We start from the raw sequence: 22,915 nt of genomic DNA, 5'->3' as shown, positions 1-22,915 counted from the left end.
TCCGACATTTATAAAGGCTCGTAAGTTTTCACAAACTCTCTCTTTGGGTAAATCACCCATTAGTACCTCTTTGCTCTCAGGCTTCAAACGGAAGCACTTCATACATCCTTTGATCACCTTTTTTATTTCTCGCCTTCCTCTAATGATCCAAAAACGTCATCGTATGGTATACAGTAGTTGATTTATACCACTGTGTAATTGTCTCTCGTGTTCTCGTCTAATGATCAAAACAGTTAATGAATTTTCCGACGGTATAAGTATCGGGTGCTTCTGCTCTGCAATAAGTTGTGCGTTGCGTAATCGTCCGCCGATCCTCAAAATTCCCTCATGGTCTAAGAATGGATTAAATGCCGCTAATTTGCTAGTTCTCGGAATAGATTGTCCCTTGACAAAAGTTAATATCTCCGTTATAAAAGATTCTGCCTGTGCTAACTTAATAATTACAATTTCTGCTTGATTCAATTTTTGCACTGTCAATGGTCCGATTATTTTAGCTCTTGATTCCTTGCAATTGTTCTTAAAACGTAGGCAGTATGCACTGACTTGCAATAATTTGTCGTACAAGGAAAATCTTCTTAAAATATCATTATGTGATTGAATACACACAGCCGCTAGTGCCCTCTTCAATTCCAGCTGTTCCGTTTCTTCTTCTTGTTGCGGCAGCTACGGCCACTCTCCCGGGTTAGCGATCCACCAAGGACCATGCCATCAAAGCTTGTTGTGTTTTCATTCTTCAATTGATGAACCTCGTAACAGGACATCCGCAGGATTGTCCGATGATGGCAAATGATGCCAAGTTGCTTTCTTCACTGCCTGTTGAATTTTCGTCACACGATTCGCTACATAAGTTTTCAACAAGTTGGGACTAGTGTTTATCTGATGTAACACAATGCTAGAGTCGCTCCACAAATGAATTTCTTTAATTCTGTTACCGAATGCACGTATAGCCGTAGCAGTTAACTTAGCTAGCATGAGCGCAGCATTCAATTCCAACCTTGGTAGTGAGATAGTTTTTAAAGGAGCTATTTTACTCCTTGAACAAATTAAAAAAGACTGTGTATTACCTTCCTTATCTTTTGATATAGCGTAGAGGCACGCTCCGTATGCTTTTTTGGAGGCATCTCCGAAATCCATGACATTAAACACCTGAGTTTGGTTACCTGGATTTAAGTTTTGCATGACCTTAAATTCATTGAGTTTTTGCAGAGCATCATAGAACTCTTGCCACTGCTCCTGCATTATTTTAGGTAGAGGCTTATCTCATCCAACGGAAATTGCCAGGTCTGCTGCATGATGTATTTGACCTTGATTAAAATTGGAAAAGATCCCAAAATGACCCAACGGATCAAAAATTTGTGCAACCTGAGATACTATGCTTTTTTGTGCCACCGCTTACAGTGGCTGGCCTTGATATGTTCACTGAGTACTGTATCGTATCTGTTGTTGCATCCCATAGTAATCCGAGAATCTTTAGTGCTCTTTCCCTATCAAGTTTTAAAAATTTGTCGTTTTCATCCTCTCCTTTAATATTCTCCAAAATTTTTCTATGATTCGCTCGCCACTTTTTTAGTCGAAATTGTCCTTTCTTCAATACTTCTGTCACTTCTTTGCGTAGCTGAACAGCTTTCTTTTCTGTAGATGCTTCTGACAACACATCATCCATATAAAAATCGTGTCTTACAACGTTTGCTGCTTCTAACAAATTATCTTCTTGCTGTGCTAATTCGCGCAGGCATCTTATCGCCAAGAAAGGTGCGGCAGTTGTCCCATAAGTCACGGTGTTTAAGCTATAGGCTTGCATCGGTTGCGTTGATTCAGATCTCCATAATATTCTCTGGAGGTGTCGATCTCTTTCTGTTACTAGAATTTGTCTATACATGGCCTCAATATCTGCACTAAATACAAACTGATGTGTTCTAAATTTTAAAAGAATGTCAAACATCTTATTCTGCAAGTTTGGTCCGGCTTGAAGTTTATCATTCAATGACTTACCGTTTGATGTCTTGGATGATGCGCCGAAAACTATTCGAATTTTGGTAGTCAAGCCATCCGTCTTAAACACTGCTTGATGAGGCAACCAACATATTTCCTCCGGCTCCTCCGTTGATGCCAATATCCGTGACATATGCGCCTTGCTTTCATAATCTGCCATGAATTTTATGTATTTCTCTTTACAGTTTGAATCATTCTTGAATTTCCTCTCTACGCTAACAATCTTCTTTCTGCTTGCTCTTTTGACTCTCCTAAGTAAACGTTCTGCTTCCTTGGTAAACTTATTATGAATCTTCCGGATGATGTTCTTTCTACTGTTTTCTTAAAGTTCTCCTCGCATTCGACTTCTTCTTCCGTAGGCTGACGAATTTCCAATATCTCTTCTACCTTCGAAAATCGTTCTAACTGCTCCTTCAGAGTGACATCCGCTAATATCTCACATATCTTCTCCGTTTTTGTAACTTTACCTATTTGCAGCTTTCCTCCAATGATCCAACCGAACAATGTTTTTTGTAAGCTCGGTACCCCTGTTTGCTGTGGCATGGATTTTCTACAGAAAATGCGCCAAAATAAGCCAGCTCTGTTGAGTAGATCACTGTTATTCGGTTTGTGAAACTCTGGGTCCGTTAATTGCATGCCTTTAGGTGCCTATTGGTATAAGTTTCTTCTCCAACTTAACTTGAGGCAATTGTTCAATAATCGTCGGCATAATGATGCATTTAATTTCTGTTTCAAATTTGGTGTGTGCTGATTTTATTTTGACTCTTGCTAATTCCGTATACTTAACTCTTTCACTGTTTATGCCACTGATCATCTGGCTTGTTTTGATTGGTTTCAATTTTATTTTATTAAGCTCTTGTTATTAAGATCTTGTTATTACATTAGTTTGTGCTCCGGATCCAATAGTGCTGTGCAGAGATGCCTTTCTCCATTTATGTCTTCTATTAACACTTGAGCTGTAGATAATATGACATGTGATTGGTCGTTCTTGGCAATGTGAATATTAAGCTTGTTCTCCGTGCTTGTTTTATCCTGAATGCGTTGATCTGAATTTTGTTTTGTGTAGACTGCCACTGTGACTGCTGATGCATCCGATGTACCTTGAGACGTATTCTTACCTTCGTCTGCCTTAGCACTGGATTCTTCCCTATGCAGTAGTGTGTTATGCTTTCCGCCGCATTTCCTGCACGCTCCCGAATAGCATTCTTTTGAAAAATGCTTCTTACCAAAGCAGTTTAAGCATAGTCTTAATTGTCGTGCTTTGTCGGTTCTCATCGGTATCGACAACTTCAGAAATTCTTCACATTTAAATAAGCGATGTGGACCACTGCAATTGTCACATGTTTCCCTTGATGTTGTCGCCACGTTCACCTCTTCTCCATTTTGTTCATCCTCGCGTTCGATGTAAGCTGCTTAACCGCTTCCGGTTTGGATCTGCCATTGTCGATTAACTTCATTGTTCGTGCATATTCGGATAAAAATCGAAGAAAGTCTTCTAACGTAGGCCTGTTTTTCTCTGCTCTTCGACTTGTCTCCTCTTCCCAGCTTTTCTGTGTTACATAATCTAGTTTATCTTTTATCAGATGAATCAATAATTCATCCCAATGCTCGAACAGGCAATTCTAGCACGTTGAGGGCTTTTATATGTGTTCGAACATGAATTATTATTTGCTTAAAAGTAGCATACTTGCCTTTCTCTACCGTTGGGAAATTTAATAATCTGTTCATATGAGTATTTATCAATAACCTCTTATTGTCATACGTGCTAGTCAATAATTCCCACGCTGGTTCATAATTCTCTGACGAGATCTCAAATCCGCTAATAATCTGTAAAGCTTCGCCCTGTAATGAGCTTTTCAAATATTAAAGGCGGAAAGGCGGTTTGTTGCAGCATCATACATTAGGTATTAATAATACTTGAATATTGCGTCGTGTCACTTATTCATGAATTAGTAGAGGATAAGTACTAATATAATTAATATAAATATGATTAAAGTTAAGAAAATCAGCGAATATTTTATTCTCCTTTTGTAAGTAAAAAAACGTATAAATAACGTATTGTCACTCATCAGCTGAAAAATGAATATTGAAAACGAATCTACTCAAAAATACTTGTAAGCATACTCGTGTATACTCATCATCTTACTTTGCAATAGATTATAAGTGCGAGAAACGGGCATAAAAATGATGAAACGGGCTAAAAACGGGCTAAAAAAGGTCTATGTGAGGTGTAAAAACAGTGAATTATTTTTGTAAGAGATGGTAAGATATTTGAGAAATGTGTAGAATGTTGTAGTTTCACTGAGAAATTCATCGCAAAAACGATGCATTACAAATTTACAAAAATTTAGGAAAGTGTTCCAATTCTAATACTTTTATAACAATTTAATTCTAAAATTAAAAAAAATTTTTTTGACTATGGTAAATTAAACTAATATCTCTCATAGCAAAAAATGTCACTGTGATATTGCACAGATGTGTTGTGTGACAAGTAATTATGTTATAATGATATCACATGATGTCATAATGACATGCGAATGTCCACTTTGTCACAGCGTGATATCGTCATGACATGACTATGATATGAAATAACCCGATGAGAATAGGTACGTGGAATCCATGTTCTTTTTACATGGATCATTCAAGTGGAGCTTATCATACGTGAGCAAAACAATATTTTTTAAATATTTAACAAATTTTCCGCAATAAAAAAAGTTCGGAATTTTTTTGGAAATTTCCGAGTAGCCCCTACCTACTCAAATCGTGACCCCAAAGAATGATGCTTAACCTCTACAATTGCTGCGAACTGATTCTTCATAATAACCTGTGAACACTTTGTGCTGATACATGTATATAATTGATAGATCAGGTCAATATTTGTTACCGAAAAGATGAAATATGTATAATTAAAGCATTATTTATATAAACATGTATAAAATTATAGTTTTTTACTATTTTCATAAATGCGGAATAGCATCTGGAATAACTTTTCTGTTATTTGTTTAAATAAAAATGCAACTAGAAAATATATGTCAATATAATACAATAATTAAATTAAATATGAAAAAAATTTTATTTGAAAAAAACATCAAAAAACGTTTAAAAAACATTAAAAAAATTATTTTATTTTAAAAACTATTAAAACAAGATTAGAAAGTCTTATCCATAATCGAAATACCCAACAGGATCACTAATAATTCTGAATCTGAACAAAAAAAAATTGGTTTATGATCCCCTTTATTGATTCAGTGTCTAACAAATTCAGGGGCATTACAAATAATACTGACTCTGGATTGGTTTTTTACAGTCTCAATAAACTTGGCACTTTTATCAAAGTCCATAAGGATCCTCTCCAGGATACCTCCAAAAAGAACGTCGTGTGTAAAATATCATGCAATGACTGCGATGCTTCCTACGTGAGTCAAACGGGGAGACAATTAAACACGAAAATCTCAGAACATCACCAACATATTCGTAGAAACACGACAACTAATTTTGTTATTACTTACCATAGATTACATCGCGGTTATGATTTTGATTGGGACAATGTTCAAGTTCTCGATGTCGAAAAGAATATTTTCAAACGACTCACTTCAGAGATGCTACATGTTAAATCTCAGAGAGAGAGAGAGAGAGAGAGAGAGAGAGTCTGAATTTACAAACAGACACGAATTTCCTCGACCACGCATACTCGGGGATCTTAGACAGGTTGTGACCTTTTTTGATACATATCGGTTATTATTGCGAGCTCATTTGTGTTCGTGCGTTTGACGAGGAAACATCTGACTATCTCTGTGCCACTCTATTTATTATATTTATTGTGTTTTATTAATTTCGACTTAATGACATCTTTCTTTGAATTTATTTTTATATAAAAAGAAATCTGTGTTAATTTATTACGATGTGACGTCAACTTACAAAATGGCTTGAATTGACAGTGCTGGTGAGTTGTCTAAATTTTTATTTTATAACTTCCAAACATTCATGTTCACTGTCCACAGATCACGGCATAATCGCCCATACATCCATCTTGGTGGTCAACATTGATGGATTATTTTTGAAAATTCGCTTAGAATTTTTGAACAAATAGAAGCGACTGTTCGATTCTTCGCTCTCGAGTCGAATACAACTTATGCTAAATATGAGACGTTTCTCTTTCGTTCAACGCGACCACCACGTTACACAATTATGAACACTTATGATTTTGTTAATTTATAATTACCGTTGAGAATCACTTCAAGTAAAGTCGAAACGCGTCTGATCTATTAATGTACATTTCAATGTACTAAATCCTAAATATATTGTACATTGACGCATCAATTACCTCGTTTGACTCGCATTTCCTACGCTTTATTTTCTAATTTTAATATTGCCGAGTCCATCTTAAATATTTTGATTAAAAAATCTGTTTAAATATAAATAAATATATAAATAAGTGAATGTTATTAATAATAAATCACAAAAACTATTTTAGATTATATTTATTTCTGCAAATTATTTACAAATAGTAATATCCTGATTTGTATACGTGATATTGAATTTGTATGATTGTAATATCATATTTCAAATATGATGTCACAGTAGCATAGCTAATGTGATAAAAGTTGCATGTCACAGCGATATCCCAGTCAGAAATAGTTCCTCGAAACAATATCGTTTTGATGTTGAAAATGTAAGTCAAAAATTTTCGAAATTTTTGTTAATTTTGATAGATTTTTGACTCCAATTTCAAGTAAGTTTTGACTTTTATTCGACACCAAAATGACATTGTTTCGAAGAGTTATTGTGATGTTTTCTAAGAACATTCCGTCAAAAACAAAAAAATAATTATTTTTTCTCTTTTTAAAGAATTATTTCTGATTAGGTAAAATGATTTAATTTAAAAGTTGAGATCGTTTCGATATTGGTTTGAATTAGGACTATTGTTGAAGGTAATTTTTTTTATTTTTGTTCATTTAAGATAATAACGTTTTTGATTGAATTTATTTGTTCAAAAATCGCTTTATTTTCATGTTTAAAAATGAAAATTTTTACTCCTTAAAATAATTATTGAAAATTATTTTTTTAACAAATAAAGAATGAATAGAGAAAACAAAACAATAAAACAAGGGTTAAGGCTCTTATAATTAAAATAAAATAAAGAATAGTGAGCTCAAGAGCCACGCAGGATGTCGGGTGCAAATAAATAACGAAAGACTTCAATGTCAAGCAGGCAAACGTTTCTACCTTTAATAACGGTCTTCTTCAGTGATAATACAAGTCTATAAAAAACAATCGCACTAATTAAGAAATGAATTCGTCGGAATAAACAAATAAAAATCGAAAAATTAAAATTAAAAACAAAGTTACCAAAAAGATAGAGATTACATCTTATTATAGCGTCTTAGCATAATGATATTGTGAACAACCTCACAGAGCGTGTGCCGAGACAAGAGTTTTGTGAAACAACATCGATTGGTTGCTAACAAATGAATAAATAAATAAATAAGACAATGATGTTAAAATGATGACTATAAAAAGCGTCAGTATTGGATTAATAACATAAGAGACATTAAATATGTCGCCAAGACTTCGGATGTGACTAATGAGAAAACAACTTTTTCTTTCCAACGGCTTACGCCCAGTGTGAATGAGACAATACATAAAATCCATGTGTCTCCCTCTGAATTTAATTCTGAGATTCCTCTGGACACTTTGCATAACGATTGGTTTACTAATCTAAGCAATAATGACATCCCGAGGGACGTCCAATATCTCTTACAACTGGGGGACCGCTTTGGTTTACCTTTATTGGATGGTGACAGAGGAAGAACATTATTAGAATTCATCAAACACATAGAACTTAACATCTCACAATACCGAGAAAACATACACGTGGCAATAAGGAATCGTTCGGTATCGATCTTGGAGACCTTGTTTCGCAGCGACCGTCAGGTAAATATCAATGACCAGCTAATTAAAGACTGGTTACGAACCACGGGAAGATTCGTTAGGGAGCACCCTAATATTTTGTTTACCAGAGCGGACAAGGGTAATGTAACAGTTGCCCTTGACAAGAATGATTATATCTCGAAGATGGAAGGCATGCTCTCTGACGAGTCTATTTACGTCAAATTATCCAAAGATCCGATTCAAAAATTAACCAAAGAGACTCGCTCTCTTCTCTCCATATGGAAAGATAAAGGTTTCATTGAACAACATATTTATAGGAGTTTATTGACAACGGACGGTGTTTTGCCGAGAGCCTACGGCCTGCCGAAGATCCACAAACCTAATAACCCTTTAAGAATTATAATTTCTTCCATAAATAGTCCGTTACACTCTCTAGCTTATTTTTTACATAACATAATTTATAACAGCATACCGGAAGCAGATAGTTTCGTGAAAAATAGCTTCCATTTGGTCAATAAACTTAATGGCCTTCACGTGGAATCGGATCACGTCTTAGTGTCATTGGACGTCGTGTCTCTTTTCACCAACGTTCCAAAAAACTTAGCGGTGGAAAGCGTCACGACCAGATGGGATCTGATTTCAAAAAATACTACTGTTCCGGTCAATGAATTTCTTAAAGCTCTAAATTTAATAATAGATTCCACATATTTTAAATTTAATAATACTTGCTATAAACAGATCTTCGGTCTGCCGATGGGATCACCGCTGTCTCCTATTTTAGCGGATCTGGTCATGCAGGATTTGGAGTGTAAGGCGTTAAAACTCCTTTCTTTTCATCTACCTTTTTACTGCAGATATGTAGATGACATTATATTAGCAGCCCCGGCTAATTCGCTATCGGGCATTCTTGACACGTTTAATTCCATGCATGACCGTTTACAATTTACTATGGAGAGAGAGATCGAGGGAAAAATCAGTTTTCTTGATGTTATGCTTATAAATGTGAATAATAGGATTATTTTCGATCAATACCGCAAACCAACTTTCTCAGGAAGATACTTAAATTTTTTCTCACACCATCCCCTGTGTCATAAAAAGGGTGTTATTTTTGGTTTGGTTGACAAATTACTGTTATTATCACATCCTCAATTTCATTGTAAGAACTTCATAAATTTAGTTAACATTTTATTGGAGAATAACTATCCTTTAAATTTTATCTTCTCCATGATAAATTCCAGACTTAAACACCTTTTTTACAAAGATGACACCTACGTTGAGGATAAACGTGTTAGAAGATTTTTTACGATCCCTTACATTGAGTCGGTATCAGAGAAATTTTCGTCTTTCTCATGTAAGTTTGACTGCAGTGTTGCGTTCACAATCCCTTCTAAACTTAATAAATTTATAACGACAGGTAAAGATCATACAGAGCGTCTTTCTTGTAATGACGTAGTCTACAAAATTAATTGTAAGGACTGTGATTCTTCTTACGTGGGACAGACGAAACGTCAATTAAAAACAAGAGTTAGCGAACATAAAGCAGACATTAGGAAGGCCAGTTCTCCTTCAGTTATTTCGTTACATCGCATCGGAGAAAATCACGAATTTGATTGGGAGAACGTAAAAATTTTAGACAAGGAGCCATCTTATGTCAAAAGATCTATATCCGAGATGCTACACATCAAAAATCAAATGCACGGACTCAATAAACAAAGCGATACCGAACTTCTCTCGGATGCGTATCTTCCTATCCTCGAGCGTATTCCCCCTTCTTAGGTTCATCACCCCTCCTCCTTCTATTCCTTTCGTTCGGGCCACCGAGGCTATCTCGTTTCGGTCTATATTATTTGTATCTATTCTCACCAAGATGTAACATCCCATCTCAAGGCTGTGATACGAGTTTTGGTGCTTAGAGGTAATCTGTATTTGATTTTCGCTTTGACTTATCTCCTCTTTTCCTTTTTTGAATTTACATTACTTTTAGAATGATTTTTTATAATTTTATATCTAATGACTTGTACAGCTTTCTTATTTATTTACTAGAATCTCTTTACTTATATTCCGCTTATACTTCTTCTTTTTTAACTATTTATTTTCATTGTTGTATGCCACAAGCTTTATAGTCATCATTTTAACATCATTGTCTTATTTATTTATTTATTCATTTGTTAGCAACCAATCGATGTTGTTTCACAAAACTCTTGTCTCGGCACACGCTCTGTGAGGTTGTTCACAATATCATTATGCTAAGACGCTATAATAAGATGTAATCTCTATCTTTTTGGTAACTTTGTTTTTAATTTTAATTTTTCGATTTTTATTTGTTTATTCCGACGAATTCATTTCTTAATTAGTGCGATTGTTTTTTATAGACTTGTATTATCACTGAAGAAGACCGTTATTAAAGGTCGAAACGTTTGCCTGCTTGACATTGAAGTCTTTCGTTATTTATTTGCACCCGACATCCTGCGTGGCTCTTGAGCTCACTATTCTTTATTTTATTTTTTATTTTTTTTTTTAGAATAAAGAAAATTTTTCTTGGAATTTTTTTAATTGTTTGTATAATATATTTTTTAGAACAGTTCTCACAATTTTTAATGTAAACCTTTATAGAATATTTTGAAATATTTATATATGTTCGTCGCGCGGCACTGGTGCGCGAATTTGCACCGATGTTACTTGGCGGGATGGAGATGCCGATTAAATTTCATTAAATGTGCTGGTTGCGTTTGAAAAAAAATAGAACTTTAATTTTGTTGAACAAAGATACTCGCTCTCAATATGACACGCTTGCTCCTAGAATTCTGACTGCGAAAAGGCGCGCTCCTGCTGTTTGCGGGAGCCTATATAGTTTGCGACACGATCCGGTCCCGAGGGTTTTACGTGAAACTTTTCGCGGTTTTGCAGGGAACAAATTGGGTTCGTAAATAAATTTTTGAATTGGAAAATTTAATTGTTTTATTAAAATATTAGTACTATAATAACAATTTATTAAAATAAAATCAGTTAATTTGTTTATATTTTTTTAATAATAAAGTTCAAATATTCATAGAATTTCAAATGGATGAAAACGCATCACTATTGGCGTGACGTCACAATGTTGTTCCTTTTCCGCGCGCTTCGAGCCTTCTGCTGTGTGATAGTTTCGCACAATTATTATTATTAAATTATAAACAAAAAGTAGTTTCAAATATGGCAAATATTTTAGAATCAGGTTTTATTAAAGCTGATTTAACAAATTTGTTTCAAATAGACGTATTTATGGTTTGTGAGTTTATTAAGGAAAATGACAAATTCAACGCTGTTGAAGTTAGGGAATGCAAAAGCTGCAATATAAGTTCATTTATTTCTAACATCAAACGAAGAGTATCCTGCAGCCAAAATATCAGTAACCTCTTTTGTATCTTATTGTCAGTAAGATGAAAGGAATAATTTGCAGTTCGTTCTCTATTGAGTTGACAGGAAAAAATATGTGGCATAACTCCCGATTTCATTTTTATAGGCCCACCCATTGAAGAGAAACAAATATAATTTTCCATGTCATCTTTTAGTTAGAAAATATCAACTAAAGAATTATTTTTACAACATGTCATTCTTATAGATACTATTCTCATAACCTAACTTCAAAACTTTAGAAATATAGATACTAATGGAAATAATGGTTTGATATTGAATATTTACAACAAAATGATCATCACAACAAAAATAATTCGATTTTGTTGATTCATGCGGACGTCGAGCCAATCGAAACCACAACTACCTTATTGCTTCTTCGCGTAGTACTGTCACAAATACTTTAGCGAGTGCACTTTTCGTAATATTTTTGCACAAGAACACAAAACACCATCAATAACTCATGTTTATTTGTTGTAATAACAGTACAGCAGTTCAAATTAAATAAAAATTGAGCATACAGCTGTACTGAGTACTATGTGCATACATACTATGCTTTCGGCAACAACATCGTGACGTCATTTTCGAGTTCGGATAATCTCGGGCAATTCCGGAGCGTTCAAACAATCAGACGCCCAACTGTGTTTTAAAATTGCTATAATTTTATAAATAAAGAGTAGATTGCAAAAATAAAAAAGTTACAAATATATTTAAATATATTCTATCGATTGACAATGTTACTAAAAATCGACTTAAGAACCGAATTGTGCCGGACTTAGCCGTTCAAAATACGCGAGATCGTCGCGCATCGAATGCTAATTGGTCGGCTACAGCGCGCATCGCTCGACCACGCGCGCAATCACGCGGGCGGTAGACCGAGCTCACCGCTTTGCTCCGATCGCCAAACAATAACACTAAAGCTAAGAATCGATCGCCTGGAACTGAAAAATAATAATCTCAGCGCTTCGTTACATTCTTGGCTCTAGAATTAATGACTCTGGAAGAAGCTGGAAAATTGCGGCGTTCCGCAACAATATATTATATGAAAAATTTTGGGAAAAAATGTAAATTTCTCAACATTTCTGACGTATTCTAATGTGTATAAAAATTCTGAAAAAATTTTCAGATAACAATTATTGTTTAAATCGACGTCGAATAATGTCAATTTTATAAATCATTACATGCTGAAATCATTCTATTTGTTTTCATGTAATAAATGATAAAAATAAACGATGCAAAAATAGAAATGTAATTATTATAGTTAATTTTTTTTTACATCATCACATCGTCGAATTGATATTGAATAGATATCGATTCGATTTTCGAACAAAATTTTTCAGAATATAAGATTATTTATTACATATATGTATATTCCAAAAATATTAAAAAATGCATGTATCTTCTATTATACTCTTTACGTATACAACTTTTGGTTACTTGAAAATGTTATAATTTGGACGTAAGAAGTTTTGAATCGATCTTAATGATGTCGAAACGAAAGAATTATTTCTGACTGGGATGGCGGTGATATAAATTTGACATCATAAAGTAAAGTAACAGGGATATTTTCTGATGACTTCGTAGTGATATTACAATTTACCTGTAGCCTACTATGATCACTATGATATTTTTTGCTATGAGGGATATTTTATTCAAAAATTATAGTTTCCTATATTCGGAAGAAAATATATTTTTTATACATCTATAAAACAATCTTGCTTAAATTTAATTTAACCTTTTTTAAAGAATTTATTAATCTTAAATTTCTTAAAAAAATATATTCTCATTTTATTTAGTTATCTAAGAAGCATAATGATTGTTTTAATAATAAAATCACATTGTACTCATTAAAAAAATTCTAATTCTCGTTTGAAGATATTGCTTTCTTTTTTTTTATTTAATTTACGAAAATAATTATTGAATAATGAGAACATCTTTTTCTTGATAAAACTATACAAAATTTCTATATATAAGTTTGTTTAAAGTTATATACGTATAATCTTACATTTTAATATTTAACATTTTAAAAATAAATGCATTTTTAGAAGGAAAAGTTATTCGTTCTGTGTAGTTTTTTCTATGTTCTGTTAGTTTTAAATTATAAATTGTCTAATTACAAATTAATGAAAGTTTCCCATGTAGGTAAGTTCAACTTACGTAGATAGAACTTTCGTGTCGTTTGTCGTGGCGTTGTTCGACGATACGTATGCGTAAATATTTTTATTGTAAATACGTGTCGAAGAAATACTCCACGGGTCACCACTGTGACCGACGTACAGATCTTCTTGATTTTCATTCATGTCATTATTCATATACGAATAATCGTAGTCTGCTTGGCGCATTCTAGCACTTCCGAGTATCTTATAAACATCTGGCGTACCGTTACCTGCAAGTGCCACAAGTGCTTATAGATCAAATAAATGGTGTTAACGAGAGAGAAAGAGAAAGATTGCACGACACCTACGTACAGTTATAAAAGATATACAGTTACAATCGTAGTTTGTCATACATATATTAATTTTGCGTAATCGAATATATTTATCTACGTTTACATTTTTTTATCTTGTTGAAAATTTTTCTTAGAATGTTTCTATTAATTTTTCAAAATTTTGTAGGATTTTTATATAAAGAACTTTATGCGATTTATATGAAGAAAGCGTTTGCAGTCGATTTACTTGAATTTTTGATATGCAGTTCTTGAATCCGTGATAAAAAAATCTCAATTAATAAATATTACTATAGGATAAATGTACCGAATTACGCTACTGACCCAAATGACGCCATTTTGTAATTTGTTTTGTGTCCATAATAAAAACACAGCTGACTAAAAGTATCTAAACATTATTGGAAAGCAGTTATCAAAGTGTTATCAAATGGCTCCATCGAAGTAACTAAACGCATACAATGTGATTTTTTGTAAAAAACCTATGTCAAAAATCTGTCACTTTTAACTGTCTACGGCTAAATTCATTTTTAAATTGTTATTACAATAATGTAACTCGTAAAATGATAAAATCAAATAATTTTAAATTGTAATACAAAATGTTAATTTTGCATGAATAATATACCTATTGTTACGTTCGCGGATTGTGGAGTTTAAATCTGAGACGTAAGTATTTGATTTAATTTAATAGAGAAAGCAGCTGTCACCAGTTGTATCCGGAAAGCGTGTGATACAATACCCTTAAATGCAACAATTTATTAATAACGAGAGAATTTTGGGAGAGTGAATTAATAAGTATTGAGTTGTAGCAAATAAAATAGTTTTTATTTAATAAGAAAAATTAGGGAGGGATGAATGATTGGTCAGAGCGTAGGATTGTATAATTATGTATACATGTGTGAAAATGTGTGTGCGTGCGTGAGCGCGCGCGCGCGCGTGTGTGTATGTGTGTGTATGTGTGTGCGTGCGTATGCGTGTGCGCGCGCGTGTGTGCCTGTGCGTGCGTGCGTGCGTGCGTGTGCGTATGTGTAAATGTTTACTGTACTATGTACTATGTAACTTTCAAGCCTCATCACTCGAAAAGTATTTAACAAAAATGAATTTTCTTATAATGTTTTGGAAATTTCTAGACACCAGCTATTAAATTCTGGAATCAAAAATAGGGTATTTTATTTAAAAAAGTTAATATAATTTTAATATGACTTTGGCGACGCAATCCAAAGTTAAACTGGTAAAATCAATAAATAGATCTTTTGAAACTTTACAACTTTTATCTGAAATACTTTTTTCTAAAATGCTTAGTTTCCGAGATATTTTGCTGTTTCGGTACTTTTCCCCCCACACTGTATATATGTATGTATGTATTTATGTGTTTATGTATATATATATATATATATATATATATATATATATATATATATATATATACATATAATGTATGTATGTATGTATGTATGTATACACAGGGTTAGGCAAAAGTCCGGCAACGGTCAAACGTCTCAAAAAGGATTAACTATAGCGAAAAGTATGTAAGTAGCAAAGTTGTAGGCTTTAATGAAATGTATCTAATGATTTGGCTAAAAATTTGACCTTGGGTGGAGGACGAAGATCATATGAAGGTTAAATTGAATTTTTTTAATGGAACTGCCTACTTTTTATTACATAATCTTATAGCTTATCTCGAGACCTTTCTAAAACACTATAAATAAATGCTTTTTTATTAAGTATTTTTCGAGTTATAAGACTTGAAAGTTACAGTACCGCCGGCATTAGCATAACCTAAGGTGCACCGCGTGGAGGTTGCACGGTCGGATTTGCACCTTGTGTGTGTGTGTGCGTGCGTGCGTGCGTGCGTGCGTGTGTGTGTGTGCGTGCGTGCGTGCGTGCGTGCGTGCGTGCGTGCGCGCGCGCGTGTGTGTGTGTGTGTGTGTGTGTAGCAGCAGAGTTTAGGACCCCACGGTTCGTCACTTCCGCGGTATTTACTGACTTCAAACCCTCTCTGCTATGTAATATACCTTTAGGTGAGTAATATACCTTTGAAAATATCATTTCCCACTTTCTCAATTAATCAAATGTTCAAAATGTTTTCCTCCTACCGTTTGACAACGAGTTAAATGCTCATAGAAATTATTGATCACATTTTTTATTTGTTTTAAAGTGATCAGAGATGTTTCCTGTGTTATTCGGTTGCTAAGGTCTTTCAAATTATGTGGTTTTGTCGCATAAACCTTACTTTTGAGATGTCCCCAAAGAAAATAATTAAAAAAAAAGACAAATCAGGTGGTCTAACAGGCCATTCACTGGTACCTCTCCTACCTATCCATCGATTAGGAAAACCACGGTTTAGAAGTTCTTGAATTCTTACTGCATAATGAGGTCCTGTTCCATCTTGCTGGAACCACACGTTTTGTATGTTTGCGTCAAATAAATTTTCAATTTCTGGTATAATATGATCTTGCAATAAGTTTTCATACTTTTCAGCATTCAAATTACTATCTATAAAAAATGGGCTAAAATACCGCGACTACAGATTTCTGCCTAGACATTCAATGCTTGTGGATACTGTGAGGTCGGTCTTTAACTGTTCCTGTTTTGTGAAAACGTATCACTGTCCTCTGAACGGTGGACTTAGAAATAGGATTGCGATTAGGATATGTAGCATTGAATAGTTCAGGTACTTCTTGATATGATTTAATGCGGTCTCCAAATCCTCGATAAGTAAGCAGCATTATTATTCTTTTTTAGTCAACATTTTCGAAAAAAAAAATTGTAATTGGAAAAAAAGGAAAGACAGAGTGAGATGCGAGATGGCGCGATTTGTCTTTAAAATACAAAAACTGAGTCGACTGAGAAGCGTAATCGTGAAGCGCGGGTATGCGCGAGTTTCGACTGAGTACGTGTGATATTACATCGTGAAGGAATAATTGCGTTCGATGAGAGCGAATGAAGAACTAAGCCGAGCTTATCGTCTAGCTCGAGACGCGAAAAACAAAGTTATTTTTGTTTTTCTCCTGTGTTTACATTTTTTAGGCTTCAAGCAGAGTTGATGATGATTTGTTTATTGCGAGATCATATTATACTAGAAATTGAAAATTTATTTGACGCAAACATACAGAACTATCCAGCAAGATGGAGCAGGACCTCATTATGCAGTAGGAATTTGAGAACTTCTAAACCGTGGTTTTTCTAATCGATGAATAGGTAGGAGAGATACCACTGAATGGCCTGCTAGATCACTTGATTTGTCTCCTTTTGATTATTTTCTTTGGGGACATCTCAAAAGTAAGGTTTATGCGATAAAACCACGCAATTTGGAAAACCTTAGCAACCGAATAACACAGGAAACATCTCTGATCACTTTAGAATAAATAAAAAATGTGATCAATAATTTCTATGAGCATTTAACTCGTTGTCAAACGGTAGAAGGAAGACATTTTGAACATTTAGTTAATTGAGAAAGTGGAAAATGATATTTTCAAAGGTATATCACTTACACACAGCAGAGAGATTTTGGAGTCACTAAATACCGCGGAAGTGACAAACCGTGGGATCCTAATCTCTGCTGCTATACATACACGCACACGCACACACGCACGTATGCACGCACGCACAAACACACAAGGTGCAAATCCGACCGTGCAACCTCCACGCGGTACACCTTAGGTTATGCTAATGCCGGTGATACTGTAACTTTCAAGTCTTATAACTCAAAAAATACTTAATGAAAAAACATTTATTTATAGTGTTTTAGAAAGGTCTCGAGATAAGCTATAAGATCATGTAATAAAAAGTAGGCAGTTCCATTAAAAAAATTCAATTTGACCTTCATATGATCTTCGTCTTCCATCCAAGGTCAAATTTTTAGCCATCATTGGGTACATTTTATTAAACCCTACAACTTTGCTACTTACATATTTTTTGCTATACGAGGTGTGTTCAAAAAGTATCGCGAATTTTGTGTTTTTTCAAAAATTATTTATTTATTCATGAATATCTATTTTGTTCCCTTCAAAGTAATCCCCATGAGATATTATACACTTGTGCCAACGGTTTTTCCAATCTTCGAAGCACTTCAAAAAATCATTTTTTTTTATCTTGTTCAGCTCCTCCTTCGATGCCGTCTTTATCTCGTCAAGCGTAGCGTAACGTCGTCCTTTCATGGGCCTCTTCAGTTTAGGGAACAAGAAAAAGTCACAGGGGGCCAGATCTGGGGAATACGGTGGCTGCGGCATCATTAGTGTGTTGTTTTTGGCCAAAAAGTCGCGCACAAGCAACGATGTGTGAGCAGGAGCGTTTGGTACGAATTTCGCGGCGACCCGTCTCATGCCCAAATCATTGATAAAAATCGAATGGCACGAGCCAATCGATATGTTTAGGTCCTCAGCAACTTCTCTAACGGTGATTCGACGATTGGCCAATACCATTTTCTCCACTTCATTAATTTTTTCGTCTGTTGTTGAAGTGCTCGGGCGTCCGGCACGCTCTTCGTCGTTCACATCTTCTCGGCCTTCTGAGAACATTTTGTACCACCGATAAACGTTGCTTCGGTCCAAGGTAGCTTCTCCGTATGCCACAGTCAACATTCGGAATGCATCCGCGCACTTAATTTCGTTTTTCACACAAAATTTGATACAGGTTCTTTGATCCATTTTTTTGAATAGGTAAAAATCGAAGACGAAACACGTGCAAGCAAAGCAGCTGTCAACAATTAAGTGAACATTCAAAATGGCCGAGCTTGTCGGCATAAGTGAGAGACATGAGTACCAACATAACGCCACAAAAAGATCGAAATTCGAATATACGTAACCAGCGAAAATTCAAAATTCGCGATACTTTTTGAACACACCTCGTAGTTGATCTTTTTCGAGATATTTGATCGTTGCCGGACTTTTGCTCAACCCTATATATATACACAGGATATCTCATTTTGAATGATCCAGCCAAATATCTCAAAAACTAAACCCAGTAGACAAAAATATTTCAGACAAAAGTTGTAAGATTTCGAAGGGGACATAAGATGGTGTCATTAATTTGACCTTGAATAGTTGCTTGAAGGTCACCTGAAGGACACCTTCAATTTTTAAAATGGGAATGCTTACTTTTTATTACATGTCTTGCAGCTTATCTCGAGACTTTTCGAAAACATTACAAGAAAGTTTATTTTCGTTGAGTATCTTCTCGAATTCTGAAACTTGAAAGCTACGGTGTACTATAACTTTCAAGCGTCATAACTCGGAAATAACGAAAATAAACTTATTTATAGTGTTTTGGAAAGCTCTCAAAATCAACTACAAGAAAATGTAATAAAATATATAGAATGTTAGAGAAGTACCGATACGTTTTAATTAGGGAAGTACCAATACTCTAATGTTGTACTTTTTATTGCATATTTTTGTAGCTTATTTTAAGACTTTTCTAAAACACTACAAGAAAGTTTATGTTTGTTAAGTATTTTCCGAGTTGTAACGCTTGAAAGTTACAGTACACCGTATCTTTCAAGCCTTATAACTCGGAAAGTACTCAACAAAAATAAACTTTCTTGTAGTGTTTTGGAAAGCTCTCGATAAGCTACAAGAATATATAATAAAAAGTAGGCAGTTTCATTAAAAAAATTGAAGGTGTCTTTTACGTAACTTTTAAGCAACTATTCAAGGTTAAATTAATGACACCACCTTATGTCCCCTTGAAGTCATACAACTTTTGTCTGAAACATTTTTGTTTACTGGGTTTAGTTTTCGAGATATTTGGCTGGATCATTTAAAATGAGACACCCTGTATATGATTTTTTTGGCATACTAAATATGAATTTAGCAATTAAAAAGTTCTAAACTTAACTCTTAAACACATAAGTGGGTCTGAGAGACTCCATATGAAGTTTCGAACGCTTGCTGTGTGAAGATGGAATGAGATAGAAGTTTCGGACATAAAAAAATTTGAAATCATTTTTGATTGCTATGGTTGATCAACTTTTTTGCTTAACTAGAATTCGGATGGCACGGTAGCAAAGTTTTGTTAGGATCAATGGGACTCATATAGTGTGTGAGTGAAACTTTTTTCTGAGTAATCTTGTGTAAAAAAAACTGGAAAAAGCACGTTCAAACAGATCCCTATGCGTATGTTACTCTGTCTAAAGTTAAAATACTATAGCGCCGTGAAAAAGAGGATTTTTGCGTAGGATGTAAAATATATTGTCAAACACATCAATTTTCAACTTTAGACACCTTGAGTTAATCAAAAATACTCCATATTTGCCTTGTTACGTAAGTATATTTTTCGTTAGAAGTGGCAGTTACATAATTTTTTTTTGAAAGTATGATTTTTTAGCTTTTGTTTTGAGTTCAAATATTTCAAAATAATTATGTATAGTCGTGAGCTAAAAGGTTGCAACACATTTTTTTTGATGGTAGATGGTTCGATGCTTAATTGGTTGGATCCACAGGTAAGAACCAATGACGTTCGCCGTTTGATGAGCAAGTCTACATTTCAGAAACAATCGAAGAAAATGTGTTGCAACCTTTTAGCTCACGACTATACAGTCGAGTCAGATTAATTATAAGTTACTGTATTTTGTTTTTTCTTAGTTTATTAATGTCAATTTTATTAATTTCAATTTATTTTATTAATCAAATTCAAGATTATGAAATTCGTGCAAATCATCACATCATTGTATTCATAAGAACATCTGTTTAAAATAGTATATCATGATTCGCGAAGAGTTAGATAACGATGTGTTGATAATATTTGTAAAAATTTAAAATCGAGAAATTCCGTTCGTATTTTTTAAAAAAAAGGAGTGTTGTGGTTGCTAGGTGATAGGTTGTTGTTGACAAAAATTCGAGTGTCAGTGTAGTTTAGTTTAAAGAAAAAGTAGACTTGAGAGTTAGTTAGTATTTTATCACGATCAGAGAATATCTATGAAATAAATAATAAGATTTTGTGAAGTCTTATAAAAAAGATCTTCTTGGCTTTCAGCATTATAAGATATTTATGCGTTCGGCATTTATATAAAGAAGAATCATAAAGCATTTTGATTTGTTAAGCCATTCGGGCGGAGTGATTGCCGTTCGGGTGGAAGAGTCTAAGAAAATAAGAGGGACGCCTACCATTCGGGTGAGGAGTTTCATTTTAACAGTTATAATTGAGCCTATTGGAAGTTACCTATTTGGACATCCCCTGTTCTTTATTATGAAAGAAGAATAATTATATTGAATATGGATTTTCCCAAGAAAACATTGTAAATATATTAAATTGATATTTAAATTAATTTTCATCTGAAGGTATCGTAAATAAGGTATCGTAAAAATATATGTTATTAATATAAATTTGTTATAATAAAGTTATTGTCTGAAGCTCATTTTTAAAAAAACATAAACATATAATTCCTTAACATTATAAAATATTCGTTTTATTTTATCTTTAAAAAATATAATATTAATTAAACATTTTCTCATTTCAACTATTCTTAACAACATCCGTTCTACGCGCCGTATCTCGTCAAGAATATTCTGTCTCGTTGGTTATTCGAAAGTAAGAATACGAGAAACTTCGGTAACGAGAATAATATTTTGTATGAGAAGCAAATAAGTTTTTGTCGTGGTCGTCCGTACACGCAAAGGAAGGTCGGACCAAGCAAATAGTGAGTTTACCGGTCGGTCCGGATACCGTTTTAAATCGTCGATGACGATACAGTAATTGGTCTATCCGAGCCAATGAGACATTTTCCCGCCGAATTTGCTTCTCCCGGCTTTTCTTCGTTTAAACCAGAGCAGGGAGGTTCGCTCTCTCTGCGAGAAATCCGCAGATTCAGATTCGAGAAGCGGCGCGAGAGAGTCACATCCGTAACCGAGCGAGACAGAAATCAGGAAGCGTCGGGAGTTATAAGGCGCGCGAGCTTGCGTTCGCTGTCGACACGCGCGTATTGAATAAAATTGCGCGGGCGCTCTTATCAATCAACGAGACAGAGACACTGTAAATAATTTAGTGATTAAAGACGATTAACATTGAACCTTTAATTATATTGAGTAATCACTGTGTTCGCCTTCTTTTCCTCTCCCGCCTCCCATTTCTCTCATTATACCAAAGTTACGTTACCCTCGTTGCTCGCGCTCTCACGTCGGACTCGCTCTCGTAATCGCGCGTTCAGGGCTGTATCTAGTCCGAGCGTCGATAAAATTAATCGCTCACACAGTTCTCGCTTGCGCTCTATTCGGAGTGAATTCTGACAATTCAACTCGCGTCTCACGCAACTTTAAATAGCTTTAAAACGCCGTAGTGTAAAGTTCTTAAATGTTTTTTGTTGCAAAGGTAAGAATTTTTTTTTTAAATAGATTTTTAGACACCCAAAAATACCTCATATTTTTCTAGTTATATAACACAGGTCTACAAAATTAGGGGGGGTCTTGTGCTTTGAACTTTGAATGACGTTTCTATAAGATTTTTATGCGCTGAAAACGATTACGTTGTCCGTTTTTTTCCATCACCCTCCATTTTTTAAATAATCGCAAAAACAGCTTTTTTTGAATTTGATTTCTTTATGAATTTTTTCTGGTTAAAGAAACAATGATAGCGTAGTCAGTTTTATGGCATTTTACGCAGAAATGTTCCCACAAAACAGAAAATATTTTATCGCATCTTATAAAAATGTTTTGTGCAAACCGTAAACAAAAAACTTTAAAAAAATCGTGAAAAATCGTAAAAAAGTGATTAATTTCGAAATATAAAACCAAATAATTAAAAAACAAAAAATCTTACAAAATATTTGACTTTGTAGGCACATTAGCTCCATGTTTCTAGTTTAATCCTTTTTTTGAAAAATTAATTTCCGATTATTTGTTAAAAAGTTATTGAATTTAAACCATAAATGCATCCCGCGAGCGTGACCTACTGTGCGAGACATCCTCTCACGTCTGACGGACTGCCATCGAATAAAGTTAAAAAAGTTATAAAATTATATGTGATCATGTTGTGTATAGTTTTTTGATCACTGATTTCAAAAATAAACAAATCAAAATGGCGGATTTAATATGGAAGACAAAAATTTAAAAAATGCGTATAAATAACATAAACAATTATATCTGATGGTTTTGTAAGTCTCTGATTACTGCTATATAATTACAATTGTTCAATTGAAAATGGCTGATATGGTGACACATAAGTTTCAAAAATTCATCGTAATAATTTAAAATTGTATTATTT

The 22,915-nt window shown here is 34.1% G+C and overlaps 1 protein-coding gene and 1 long non-coding RNA gene across 3 annotated transcripts in view; both read right to left on the bottom strand.

The window, feature by feature from the left end:
- The window catches only part of LOC105208171, a 105,973-nt gene that overhangs the window by 63,098 nt on the left and 19,960 nt on the right, over window positions 1-22,915 (bottom strand). For both annotated transcript variants that reach the window (XM_026140202.2, XM_039446610.1), the window contains exon 4: window positions 13,435-13,663. In XM_026140202.2, the coding sequence (XP_025995987.1) occupies window positions 13,435-13,663 (229 nt within the window). The remainder of the gene's footprint in view (window positions 1-13,434; window positions 13,664-22,915) is intronic.
- Window positions 7,083-8,930, bottom strand: LOC120357083. Its single transcript, XR_005574283.1, has 2 exons — window positions 7,342-8,930; window positions 7,083-7,253 (listed from the first exon to the last, which is right to left on the bottom strand). It is a non-coding gene; the product is annotated as an uncharacterized LOC120357083 (long non-coding RNA).

The sequence above is a fragment of the Solenopsis invicta genome, chromosome 3 (assembly GCF_016802725.1).
Source record: "Solenopsis invicta isolate M01_SB chromosome 3, UNIL_Sinv_3.0, whole genome shotgun sequence".
NCBI lineage: Eukaryota > Metazoa > Arthropoda > Insecta > Hymenoptera > Formicidae > Solenopsis > Solenopsis invicta.
The sequence above is the reverse complement of the archived record's forward strand: the minus strand, read 5'-3'. Positions and strand labels throughout refer to the sequence as shown.